Here is a 14,424-nt window from a genome sequence, read left to right on the forward strand (position 1 = left end):
AAGCTAAACTTATTTGACTATATCTTGTTTTGTAGATTTTACTTTGTAACTATGTAAATATTTTATATCAATTTTGACATAAAATTTAAAGTAACAATTTAAAATTTTTAAAATGCCATCTATAATAAAAGTAAAATGAAATAAAGCTTAATGAGATATAATCACATAGAGAGGAATTATTCAATGTTCTTTAAAAAAGAAATTTAACTGTTTATACCTAATGAAATATACCATGGGAATAAAAAGAACTGCAAAGAGATCTTAAATTATTTTCAGTTGGTGATGGTAGTGTCAGTATTATTATTATAAGAATATTGTATGTAGAGTATAGGACAGAACAAGTAATTATACTATCATTGAAACTGGAATTTTTAATGTAAGAGAAAGGAAATACAAATGTAGATTGTTGCATCCCCCAATATTTAGTTAGAAATGTCAATATATATTCATTTTGAGGCTAACAAAAAAAAAAGATATCCCATGCTATCTTTGAAAAAATTATCCACATATTTTCTAGCTCTATCCACTAAAAACCCTAGAAAGAGTAACCAACCCTGTAGCAATTAGCACTCCTAACATCCAGACAATGGTCTCAAACACCATTTCTCACTAAAAGAATCAGGTCTCCTTGAAGGAAAGGCTGAGTCCAAGTCTGGGGAAGAAATGTTTAAGATGAGGGGCGCCTGGGTGGCGCAGTCGGTTAAGCGTCCGACTTCAGCCAGGTCACGATCTCGCGGTCCATGAGTTCGAGCCCCGCGTCAGGCTCTGGGCTGATGGCTCGGAGCCTGGAGCCTGTTTCCGATTCTGTGTCTCCCTCTCTCTCTGCCCCTCCCCCCGTTCATGCTCTGTCTCTCTCTGTCCCAAAAATAAATAAAAAATGTTGAAAAAAAAAAATTAAAAAATAAAAAAAATTAAAAAAAAAAAGAAATGTTTAAGATGAATCTAGAACACTATCGTGACAGAAAGTGAAGAAGCTAGCAAAGATAATTAAGACTCATGCAAGAAATTTTAAAACAAACATACAACAAAAAATATCTCATTGGTCACCTCTGGGGGATGCTATGGAACCAATTCTATGGAACCAACTAATTATTATAAATTTTGGTACATAAAGGGATATAATCAAATATATATCCTGTATTTTTTATATTAACTGTAGTATCTGAGGGTAACCAAAGAGCTGACATGGAAAGTTTCTATTTACAGAACTACTCCAGCTTATAAATTTAAAAAGAACTAATATTAGAATACCAACATTTTGTAAGCCTTGATAAATTAATGAATTTAGGCAATGATCAATGCCCACAACATCACAAAAAAACAGACATTACGTGCTTCCTTAGGAAAGCTCTCAACAATATATATGAAGTAGTCTTAAATTTTACAAAAATATATCTAATCACCAATTTTCAGGAAACATATTAACACTACGGTAATCCAATCAGCAAAATCCAGACCAACAAACTGCAGGTCAACTGACCCAAGTTTCTTTAACAATGAAGTTTAAGAGAGAGTGAGTCTATAAAAAAGAAACATTAAACATAAATCAATTAGGGGTGCCTGGGTGGCGCAGTCGGTTAAGCGTCCAACTTCAGCCAGGTCACGATCTCGCGGTCCGTGAGTTCGAGCCCCGCCTCAGGCTCTGGGCTGATGGCTCGGAGCCTGGAGCCTGTTTCCGATTCTGTGTCTCCCTCTCTCTCTGCCCCTCCCCCGTTCATGCTCTGTCTCTCTCTGTCCCAAAAATCAATAAAAAACGTTGAAAAAAAAATTAAAAAACAAAAACAAAAAAAAAACATAAATCAATTATATGGACCTTACTTAGCTCCCAATTCTAACAAAGAAACTTAAAAACATATGCAATATAACATTTTGGGAATAAAAATAGTAACTAGATATTTAATAATATTGATGATTTACTATTTATTCGTATAGGTAAAGACAATGATATTGTAGCTAAGTTTTTAAAAAGAAAGTCCCTATCATGTACACACATACACTGAAATAGTTACAGATGAAAAGAACATCTGTGATTTGCTTCAAAATAAAGCAAGTAGGGAATAAACGGTGGTGTCGATGAAAAGAATAGCGATGAACTAGTCATTGTTGAAGCTGTATAATGGGGGCATGGGGGTTCATTATTTCATTTTCTTTTTTATTTCTATTTGAAACCTTCAATAAAAAAATGTTTAGAGGAGCTAAAAGATCCTGAAGTAAGTAAAATTTTTGTAGACATTATATAGGATAAGAAAATCATTTGGCACATTTTATGTTGGTGGGAAAATAGGTACTGGCTCAGCTATGGAGCAATAGAGATCTGCTAGGAGGTAAGTAAATTTGGAGGACAGATTCAATAGAGGTATTACTATAACCTTCTCTTGGAAATTTTACCATTTTAAAAGAATAGGACATATCTAACCACTTTTGTAACACTTTTTTTTTCCTGTTTTATAGTTATTTGTGTAATCTTTTTTCTCCTTACCAGAGGAGGAATAAAATATTTTATTAACCTTCACATTATGCTGCAATCATTTAGCATTTATTTGCTGAATTAGAGTTAGAACAAAAAAACTGGTAGAACCACTGTGCACTTCTTATTAAATGTTCTCAATGTGTCACTTTTTAAATCTAGTTTTATGGTCTTCTGTTACTTTTATTCTATAGTTCCAAAAATGTTTTCTCATATGGTAAATTCATCTTATAGACCCATAATGCTATATAGTGAGCAGGAAAGAAAGGAGTACAATTTTACCAATATGGAAGCTACCAACATGGAAGTTAAGGAGAGAATGGAGTGGTAACTGCCCAAAAGCAGTTGGATCTTAACTTCAAGAACTAAATCTAGGGTTTTTTTCTGCTTCATAAATTTGCCAGTGCTCCACATTTAATAATAAGAGCTATGAGCAGGTAGAATGAAACCATCACCATTCTAAACTGAGAAGTTCAAAGATTACTCTAGATTTAGGGATTTCAAAGGGATATTCTATTATGCTGGTTATCTTGAATAGGGCCTTGCTATTTTTTTTTTTTAATTTTTTTTTTTAACATTTATTTATTTTTGAGACAGAGAGAGACAGAGCATGAACAGGTGAGGAGCAGAGAGAGAGGGAGACACAGAATCTGAAACAGGCTCCAGGCTCTGAGCCGTCAGCACAGAGCCCGACGCGGGGCTCGAACTCGCGGACCGTGAGATCATGACCTGAGCCGAAGTCGGACGCTTAACCGACCAAGCCACCCAGGCGCCCCGGCCTTGCTATTTTAAAACCAGAATAAAATACTAAAGTAAATTTGTAGTACAAAAACTGTGTCTTTTTAGTTCTTACTATGATCAATTGAACCACAAACTCAACTAAGTTTTAAATTCTTAGCACTGAGTTCAACAGGAATCCTGGCTCCTTGTCAAAATTAGCTAGCAAACTCCTGCTTTGGTACCCATTTTATTACTATAAAGTTTAAAATTGTAATTATTAAGTAAAATACTCAATCTTAAAATATTTAGAGTCACTGCCATTTTGTTTTCTACAGTCATCACTATAAAGGATTAAATGTAAAAAATTATATTTAGATATCTAGACTTTGAAACTTAACTCCTAATTTTCACAATGTCATAGATAAAAAAAAATCATACTTCAATAAATTTTTTTAAAGATCTGATGGCACAAAAACAGACACATAGACCAATGGAATAGAATAGAAACCCCACAACTAAACCCACAAACGTATGGCTAACTAATCTTTGACAAAGCAGGAAAGAACATCCAATGGAAAAAAGACAGTCTCTTTAACAAATGGTGCTGGGAGAACTGGACAGCAACATGCAGAAGAATGAAACTAGACCACTTTCTCACACCATTCACAAAAATAAACTCAAAATGGATAAAGGACCTGAATGTGAGACAGGAAACCATCCAAACCCTAGAGGAGAAAGCAGGAAAAGACCTCTCTGACCTCAGCCGTAGCAATCTCTTACTCGACACATCCCCAAAAGCAAGGGAATTAAAAGCAAAAATGAATTACTGGGACCTTATGAATATAAAAAGCTTCTGCACAGCAAAGGAAACAACCAACAAAACTAAAAGGCAACCAACAGAATGGGAAAAGATATTTGCAAATGACATATCGGACAAAGGGCTAGTATCCAAAATCTATAAAGAGCTCACCAAACTCCACACCCGAAAAACAAATAACCCAGTGAAGAAATGGGCAGAAAACATGAATAGACACTTCTCTAAAGAAGACATCCGGATGGCCAACAGGCACATGAAAAGATGCTCAACGTCGTTCCCTATCAGGGAAATACAAATCAAAACTACACTCAGATATCACCTCACGCCAGTCAGAGTGGCCAAAATGAACAAATCAGGAGACTATAGATTCTGGAGAGGATGTGGAGAAACGGGAACCCTCTTGCACTGTTGGTGGGAATGCAAATTGGTGCAGCCACTCTGGAAAACAGTGTGGAGGTTCCTCAGAAAATTAAAAATAGACCTACCCTATGACCCAGCAATAGCACTGCTAGGAATTTACACAAGGGATACAGGAGTACTGATGCATAGGGGCACTTGTACCCCAATGTTTATAGCAGCACTCTCAACAATAGCCAAATTATGGAAAGAGCCTAAATGTCCATCAACTGATGAATGGATAAAGAAATTGTGGTTTATATGCACAATGGAGTACTACATGGCAATGAGAAAGAATGAAATATGGCCCTTTGTAGCAACGTGGATGGAACTGGAGAGTGTGAGGCTAAGTGAAATAAGCCATACAGGGAAAGACAGATACCATATGTTTTCACTCTTATGTGGATCCTGAGAAACTTAACAGAAACCCATGGGGGAGGGGAAGGAAAAAAACAAAAGACGTTAGAGTGGGAGAGAGCCAAAGCATAAGAGACTCTTAAAAACTGAGAACAAACTGAGGGTTGATGGGGGGTGGAGGGAGGGGAGGGTGGGTGATGGGTATTGAGGAGGGCACCTTTTGGGATGAGCACTGGGTGTTGTATTGAAACGAATTTGACAATAAATTTCATATATTGAAAAAATAAATAAATAAAATAAAATAAAATAAATAAAATGATTATAATTATTATTAAAAATAGATAAATAAAGATCTGAACCTAATAATAATAATGATAATAACAATAAAAATGTTTCTAATTAGCGATCACAACTTTAATCAGAATTATGCTGGGTAAATTCCTAGCCAGTCTGTGACACTCTGTGTCTCCATGAGATGACATTAGGTACTAAAATTTAAGTAACACCCTAATATGCACATCTGTGCATATTTAAAATTATAGAAAAGTTTAAACTTTAGCTACAGTTACAACATATCTATAAATGGTGATATAATACTTAATTTGATCACATATAGATGTTTTATAATTTTATATGATATGCTTGCTCCTATTTTGGTCTATGGCATAATAAAGGTTATCAGAAATTAAATAAAAAGGTGCTATGGCTAATGAAATTAAAATGCATAAATGTCTATGAAAAATTCACTTGTCAGAAAGATGACAAGTTATCTCTAATATCTGAGTCATGAAAGTTTAAAAGGTAAAGGTTTCACACTTTAAAAAGTATACAAGAATTTAACAAAACTCTAGCAATACCTACTTTGCAGCTTCCCCCCTTGGCATTAGATGCAATAATATAGTTAAAACACATCCAGTACTTTTCTTGCTTCATAATAAGTACTTTTTAAAGTGGAAAGTTGTTCCATTTTTACATACCTTGACATAGATCACAGGGAGCGTCTGTTTGGCTCGACTATAGTGTCTGGCAACTCTGTATACTGTTTCCGGAACATAGTCCAGCACCAGATTAAGATAGACTTCATCTTTCTGAAAGAGTTTATTAAAAACAAACAGAAAAAACAAACTTAGAAACTAGTCTTTTAAATATTCAAATTAGAGTAAAATCTCTATATAGGCACTTATTCGGATTTTTAAGAAAAGATTCATGCATTCAATTTTAATTATACAAAAATAATTCAGAATGTAACCATAATAGTAAAAGCAAGTCTACCTTTTTACTAATAATTTCATGGAAAAAACATAGCCATTTCAATACTGTTAAGATTCCTAACTATATTTAAACTATTATTTTGGTTATAAGAGGATATCACCTGTCACAAAATTTCATCTTTTTTTTAATATGTCTATTTATTTATTTTTCAGAGAGACAGAGAGAGAGAGCAGGGGAGGGGCAGAGAGAGAGAGGGAGATAGAGAATCCTAAGCAGGCCATGCACTGTCAGCTCAGAGCCCAACATGGGGCTTGAATTCAGGAACCAAGAGATCATGACCTGAGCCGAAATCAGGAGTCGGAAGCTTAACCAACTGAACCACCCCAGTGCCCCACAAAATTTCGTTATTTTCTAGTTTGAGAACCAGTACCCTCATATCCTATAAGGAAAGCTGTCACTGTAGTAGAGTGAGTACTGAACTGGGAGCTAAGATTTCCAGCCCTCACTCTGTGCTAATGTATGCAAGTCAATCTCTCTAGGCTTTGTTCCTTAACTATAATATGAAAAATTGGGCTAAATGTTCTTCAAAATTTCTCTAACCTCTACAAGGTTCTATGGTTGTCTAATAGTCTGTAATTAGTAGAATAACCACTGTTTTCTACAAGTAACTGAAAGAAAAAGAATAACTTATAAGGAGGCGAGTTACCATAGTCACAAGTTTATTGCAGGTCATATGTTCAAACATCCTTTCTCAGCAGCCTAAAGACACGAATCCAAGATCAGTGGAGAGAAAGAAGGGAATTCCAACTAAGTACAAAGTAGGAAAGAGGGACAGAGTGCTACCCTTACTCTCTTCATATGAACAATAGCAGATAGATAAAATGAAGCAGAAAACAAAGTTGAGAATCACATGCAAATCCAGAATTGGCTACTGAATGGGAAAATCTGTAAGTAAAGAAACTTTCACAATCTTCCCAATTTGAAATCATGTTATCTACCAAAATGAAGTGAAAATTTTCCATTTTCAGCAGTTACTGAAAATTTTTCATGTAATACTGACATTTTCCATGTCAGTAGCCACTGCAAAGGAAGTAATAAGGGTGTAGGTATAAAAGAGATGACATCTAAATTGAGTATGAAAGGAGCACTTAAGGCATAGAGAAAACTATATACAAGATATGAGATCAATGAATACAGTGGAGCACAGGAAACAGTTTAGTGAGACAGTATGCCACTGACTCTATTACCTTTGCATTATTGCTCACTCCCGTTTTCTCCTCTCTTCTCTCCATATCCAGCTTAAATTCCACAGTCTACCATTATCCTCACTCTCTAACACAGGGGTCAGTAAACAACAGCAAAAGCCTGATGCCTGTTTTTATAAATAAAGTTTTAAGGAGCAAAGCAATGCTCATACCTGTACGTATTGTCTATGGCTGCTTTGGGGCTACACTGGCAGAGCTGAATAGTTATAACTGAGACTTTAGCCTGTAAAACCAAAAATATTTATTATCTGGCCCTTTATGAAAAAGTGTGTCAAGTCATATCTGTTCAATAAGCCACAACCGTGGTTAAATCCAGCTTTCCATCCATTCCATGCCTGCATCCAAACTGCTGAATGTGGCTAAAACTGTGGTGTTTGTTTCTCACATTAAATTCATCATCAAGAAATTCAATTGGCCCAGCAATAGTGTATTTGTCTAGTCCATTCACTTTTCCAAAGTACCATACTTGATTTTTTCTGTCCTTCTCTTTGATTTCCGATACCCCTCTTTCCATTTCACCCTCAGCTGATGTCCTTGCTTGCACCACTACATGCACCCATCTACATCATCTAATTCCATATGCTCTTCCTTCCATTCTCTAACTAAACTAAGTTCCTTTTTAAGGTAAACCCTACTAAACATAAAATAATAATTATATATACACACATACACACACACATACTATTCTGCTTTTCCTAATCACAATCAGTGCTTCAGCAATTTTCCTATCTCTCTCCATTAATTTTTCTCTCTCTTTGGGAGCATTACAATCTGTACACAAACTTGCTGTTATTTCTCCCATTGTTAAAAAGAAAACTCCTTCTAACTGCACTAATTACCACCATATTTTCTGGCCTCCTATAACAGCAAAATTCCTCCAAAGAGGCGTCTAAACTGACATTCTCCAATACCAGTCTCTTCTCATTCTCTCTGAAACTTATTCCAGTAGGATTTCATCACCACTGCTCGAGCAGAATTGTTCTTCAAGATCAGTAATCTCCTTGTTGCTGAATCCAATGCCAATTTTCAGTCATCATTTTATCCCTCCCTTTCTACGTGACTTAGCACCCTATTTAACATAGTTGGATCATGTTCCCTTCTTCCGAATGCCTGCTTTACTTGGGTTCTAAAACACTATACTCTTCTGGTTTTCATCTTACCTCAAAGACTACTCTTCTTGCTCTCCATTTCTGGCTCATTCACTTAAGGAATGGAGGATCCCAGGGCTCAGTCCTCCAATCACTGTTCTTAATGTAAGCTCACTCTCGTGATGATTTCATCCAGTCCGAAGGTTCAATACTACTCTACACTGATGACTCCCAAATTCATATATATGCTGGGCCTCTGCTTTTAACTCCACGCTACTATGTCAAATTGTGCACTTAACATTGCTCAGGCTGAAAACCTTAGAATCATCATTAATTTCCCACCCCCATCTTTCTCTCACACATATACATACACCAAAAAAATATTAATGTTTCCACCTTTAAAATTTATTCAGGATCTAATCAATTCTTACCATCTTCACTGCTACAACCCTAGTCTCCACCACTACCCCTTCTCACCTAGATTATTGCCAATATCCTCCTAAATGGTCTCCTTGCTTCCATCTTTACCCTTTAATCTAATATCAACAAAACAGAAGTTAGATTGTAGCTCTTCCACTCTATCTCACTCAGATTTATTCTTAGTGGTCTGCAAAGGCCTCCACACATACTTCCTTATTTTCCTGTCCTCTACTTTACTGCTGTTCCCATTGCTCACTCATCTCTAGTGACAACAGCAGCTTCCTGCTATTTCTTGACCACATTTGGTAGGCTTTCACATTCAGGGCCTCTATACTGATTATTCCTTCAGCCTAGAATATTCTCCCCCGAGACATACATACACACCTCACTTGCCTCACCTCCTTCAAATCTGTGCTAAAGTGTTACTGTTTTAGAGTGGCTTTCCTTAATTGGACTCTCCCCAATTCCTCTACCCCACAATCCTACCTACCTTCCCCATATTATTTTTTCCCAAGATATTTATTGTTTTCTAACCACATAGTTTACTTTATATTGTCTGCTTCCCCCCAACTAAGCTCAATGAGAAATAAGACTGTCTTTTGCTCACTGCTCTTTTCCACCTAGAATATTGCCTACCACATAGTAGGTACTCAATAAATATTTGGTGAATAAACTAAACTCAGAGGCAATGAATATTATTTAAGAATTAGGATGACAGTCTTACAAGTCAGCTTTAACTCAAACAGCACTGTGCAAAGTGGGATATGGTAAGGGGGCAAGGGGGAGTTAGGAAGGTTAAGAGTGAAAGCAGTGTCAGCCTCTAGAAACCTGTAAGAATCCAAGGCCTACATCAGGGCTTAGGCAATAAGGACTGAAAGAAAAGGGAGGTTGGGAGGGGCAAGTATATTGGCTAGCTAAACATGAGAGTACAGAGAACCAGAGAAACAAATAAGTTGAAATTAATTAAACAGTCCCTAAATTTTCACTACTATCATTGTTAGAAAAAAATGATACCACATTTTTTTTTCCTGTACGCCTAAAATAAATTAAGTTAGTGAGAATTGTAAGTAAAATAAGTATATGTTTAAGGACGTTCTTTCTTGTAAAATAAGAAATAAGGTCATTTGCAGAACTAAAGGTAGTAAAAGTAATACTGCAGGCTAAGAGAAGAAAATTTCACAGGGCGCCTGGGAGGCTCAGTCGGTTAAGTGTACAACTTTGGCTCAGGTCATGATCTTGTGGTTCGTGGGTTCATGCCCCGTGTCAGGCTGAGACAGCTCAGAGCCTGGAGCCTGCTTCAGATTCTGTGTCTCCCTTTGTGTCTGTCCCTCCCTGACTCACGCTCTGTCTCTCAAAAATAAATTTAAAAACATTAAAGTTTTTTTTAATTTCAGAGATGAAGTTTAGACAAGAAGCTTCAAGTGAAGTTGAGGTCCAATAAAAGGAACACATAAATAGAACATCCAGCTGGTGTCAAAGGGATGTGTACATAGAACTCAAGTGATGGTAAGCTCTGGGTTTCAGAAAGGTCACTAACACAGGTGTTAAAACTATCCTTTAAAAAAAACCTGATTATCTAATTACAGGGTTTCTTAATTTTAATAAATCATTTGACAGAGTTAATTATGATATATTTATGATTTATGAATGACCTGAAGATATGTATAGCACTGTATTACAATTTAACTAATTTGCTAAACAGTATACCAAAAGTGAAGAATAAAAAATGAAAACATTAATGTCAAATTTGAGAAGAGTTTCTAGTTTCTAGTTGTATAAGCTCTGTCCTTTCCCTGTCCCAATCAATATTTTCAAAAATGATTTCGTATATTAGGGGTCACAAAAGCAAACGCCTTCAATGGCTAAGCAACAAATGTAAATGTGTGAGGCCAAAATGGGTACTGTAGTAAGGGGTAGTGGTTAATAAATCAGATAGATAGTACAAAACTTAACTGTAAGCATCCTAATTCACAAAAATATTAAAAGAATGCACTAGCCAAATAAAACACATCAGGGGATGAATGTGGCAATTTACAATTTTCTGACTTTAACACAATCACCAAAGACTGACACAAACCCAAGAAGAATGGCTTAAAATGGAAGACCAAATAAGAGTTTAAAGAACTCTAATATCCAGGAAACCTACAATATAATATTTAACAAAGATAAATACAAAACCCTATGATTAAACTCAAAGTATCAATTTATTATGTAGAATGACAGATAAGACTTGACATCAATTCAGTTGGAAAATAAATGATAGGTGTAATGAAGAGAACTCAAAAGGCAATCTACATTGAGGTGCAGTTAATGAGAAACTTAATGCAATATTAGATTACAGTTGAACTATTATGTTCAGATCAGTAAAGATAATTCCACTCTACTTGGCACAGTTCAGGCTCCATTTGACATACGGATAAGTATTCATTTTTAGGCAATGTATTTTATTCCTAATATTAAAAAAGCAGAATACACCAAAGAAAGATTAAAGAAACCATGTCTGCTATAGGTTGAATGTTCTAATTCACTACACTATGAGAAATATGGGATTTAAATTATATTTAGACTACTGCTTTGCAGATTAACATAAACCTGTCTCTTTGCTCAAATATATTGTTTATTCACTCCATTAATTCTCAAAAACTTGCAACTTCTTTAGAACCATACAGGACATCTGTCCATTTTGTAAGTGAAGTATAAATGTCCATATACATTTAAAACTGTCATTTTGAATGTCTTCATTTTCTGAAACATTGAAGGTGTCCCGTTATACTTAAAGGCACTGTAAATACCTTTTATTTCATTGTTCTGTGCTTGTATTAAAATCACAACCACTTTTTTTTTTTTTTAATCTAACTGGATCCTAAGGCTGGAAACCAAAGCAGCCAACTAATAACACTATCACTGCTCTTGATTTGAAATAAATGGGCTCAACAATATCATGTTCTTTAAATACTCTTATTAAACTTACAGACAGATATTCTGCTAAATGTAATAGTCATAGGAATAATCCCTGAGGAAAGCCCATCTGTAGGAAACATCAAGTACAGAAAAGACTAATATTTTCACATTCCAAAAGTAGTTTTATTGGGAGGTTCATGAAAAATATAATTCATGGGACAGGGTATGCTACTATTTTGAGAAGGACCACGACTCAGCTTTTCTATCACTTGTAATTTTCTAAAATATCCTAGGTCTCCCATTTTCTCAATGTAGTCTCTCTCTTTTAGGTTACTAGACAATATTTGAATACTCACAGCTTAGCTATAAGCTTTAAAAGCCAAATATAAAAATACAACATGTAAAAACTATCATTTGAATGGATATGCCTGAAAACAGTCTCTCACATAATGAGAAAGTACTAATTTCAAAGGACAATTACTAGGTTTCCCCCAAATTTACTAAGGAGTCACTGTTATATATCTTTCAAATTTTTTTTAATTTTGCTTCTTTTTTTTTTCTTTACATTTTATTTATTTTTGAGAGAGAGAGACAGAGCACAAGTGGGGGAGGGGCAGAGAAAAAGGGAGACACAGAATCCGAAGCAGGCCCCAGGATCTGAGCTGTCAGCACAGAACCTGATGCGGGGCTCGAACCCACAAACCATGAGATCATGACCTGAGCCGAAGTCGGATGCACAATCGACGGAGTCACCCAGGTGCCCCATGTTATATATCTTTTAAAAAGAATTCTGCTAATATACAAAATGGGTCTTATTCAGAAATCTCTAAAATATTACATGATGTACAATTTAGGGAGTATTTCTCTCAGTGGTTCAGTTTTTCTACTTGTCACTTTAATTAACAAACTACTCTCTAATTGCTGGTAATCACTCCTCTGTGAACTCTACTCTAAAACCATTCAGTCAGGAATAAATTTAAGTGATAAAACTTTGATCACACCTAACAACTAAACAAGAGCTGAGACAACTCTATCCAACATTTGGAAAATAGACAGATGATTTTTGAGGTCAAGGAGGTCAAGGAAACAAAATTACTTGAGGCTGCAGCTTTAAGCAAAATCATGCTATAATTCTAAAAATTTGATGGAATGCAAAGCGGCTTATCATAGAACCCACTAGAAGACATTCAACAAAGTAGACAGCCCAGGATTCTCCTCAGAACTGGGTTTGGGAACTTGACTAGCAAACCTCCTCCCCAAAAAACACAAAAAACAAAAAACTTAAAAATGAATGCCTTTTCTCCAATGGGTGTGCCAGAGTAGGCCAGAGATGGGAATAACACTAATAGTAAAGTGGGTCGATTAGGGAAAGGGAAATATTCTTTTCCTTGGGAGGGGTGGGAATGGGGAAAGGGAGACAAGTACCTGGCATAGAAGATAATGGCAAGCTTCATCCTCATCTCACATTATATATAACACAAAATAAATACCAAAACTACAAAAGTTAAAAAAATAACAACTATAAATCTACCAGAGGAAAACATGAGTGTGTTTGCAATCCTGGAGGCAAAATATCTATAAGCTATTAAGGAAAATGATGCCATTAAGATTATATAAAAACATAAAACTTTTATACAACTTTCTGGAAGAAAAAAAAAAGAGCCAAATTTTAAAAAAGGACAAAACCACCAAAAACTATTAGAACTAATTAATGAATTCAGTAACACTGCAGGGTACAAAAGTAATATACAGAAATCTGCTGTATTTCTACACACTAATAACAAAGTAGCAGAAAGAGAAATTAAGAAAACAATCCCATTTATACCTGCATCAAAAAGAAGAAAATACCTAGGAATAAATTTATCCAAGGTGGTAAAAGACCTATACTCTAAAAACTATAAAACAATGATTAAAAACATTGAAGACAACACAAACAAAAAGATGTACCATGCTCACGGACTAGAAGAATTAACATTGTTAAAATGTCCATGCTACCCAAAGCAATCTATAGATTCAATGTAATGTCTATCAAAATACCAAGAGTATTTTTTCACAGAACTAGAAGAGATAATCCTAACATCTGTATGGAACCACAAAATATCCCAAATACCCAAATCAATCTTGATAAAGAAGAGCAAGGCTGGAGGTATTACAATCCCAAACTTCAAATTACACTACAGAGCCATAATAAAAAAGTATGGTACTGACACAAAAACAAACACATCGATCAGTGGAAAAGCCAGGAAACTCAGAATTAAACCTACCTTGGTCAATTAATCTACAATGAAGGAGGTGAGAATATAAAATGGGGGAAAAGACAATCTCTTCAATAAATGGTGTTAGGAAAAACGGAGAGCTACATGTAAAAGAATGAAACCAGACCACTTTCTAACATAAACCATAAAACTCCTAGATGAAAATATAGGCAGTACATTCTTGGATACCTGCCTTAGCAATATTTTTCTGGTTCCATCTCCTCATGCAAGGGCAACAATAACAAAAGTAAACAAGTGGGACTACATTAAACTAAGAAGCTTTTATACGGTGAAGGGAACCATCAACAAAACAAAAAGGCAATCTACTGAGTGACAGAAGATCTTTGCAAATGATAGATCTGAAAAGGGGTTAATATTCCAAATATATAAAGAAGTCATACAATTCAACACCAAAACCACCCCAAATAATCCAATTAAAAATGAGCAAAAGACCTGAATAGATATTTTCCCAAAGAAGTCATAGAGATGGCCTATAGGCTCATGAAAACACACTCAATCTCACTAA

General features: G+C 35.3%; 1 protein-coding gene across 3 annotated transcripts in view; it reads right to left on the reverse strand.

The window, feature by feature from the left end:
• The window catches only part of GSK3B (glycogen synthase kinase 3 beta), a 194,137-nt gene that overhangs the window by 82,046 nt on the left and 97,667 nt on the right, over positions 1-14,424 (reverse strand). For all 3 annotated transcript variants that reach the window (XM_049629429.1, XM_049629428.1, XM_049629430.1), the window contains exon 4: positions 5,735-5,845. In XM_049629429.1, coding sequence (XP_049485386.1) covers positions 5,735-5,845 — 111 coding nt within the window. The remainder of the gene's footprint in view (positions 1-5,734; positions 5,846-14,424) is intronic.

Source organism: Panthera uncia, chromosome C2 (assembly GCF_023721935.1).
Source record: "Panthera uncia isolate 11264 chromosome C2, Puncia_PCG_1.0, whole genome shotgun sequence".
In the NCBI taxonomy this organism is placed as follows: Eukaryota; Metazoa; Chordata; class Mammalia; order Carnivora; family Felidae; genus Panthera; species Panthera uncia.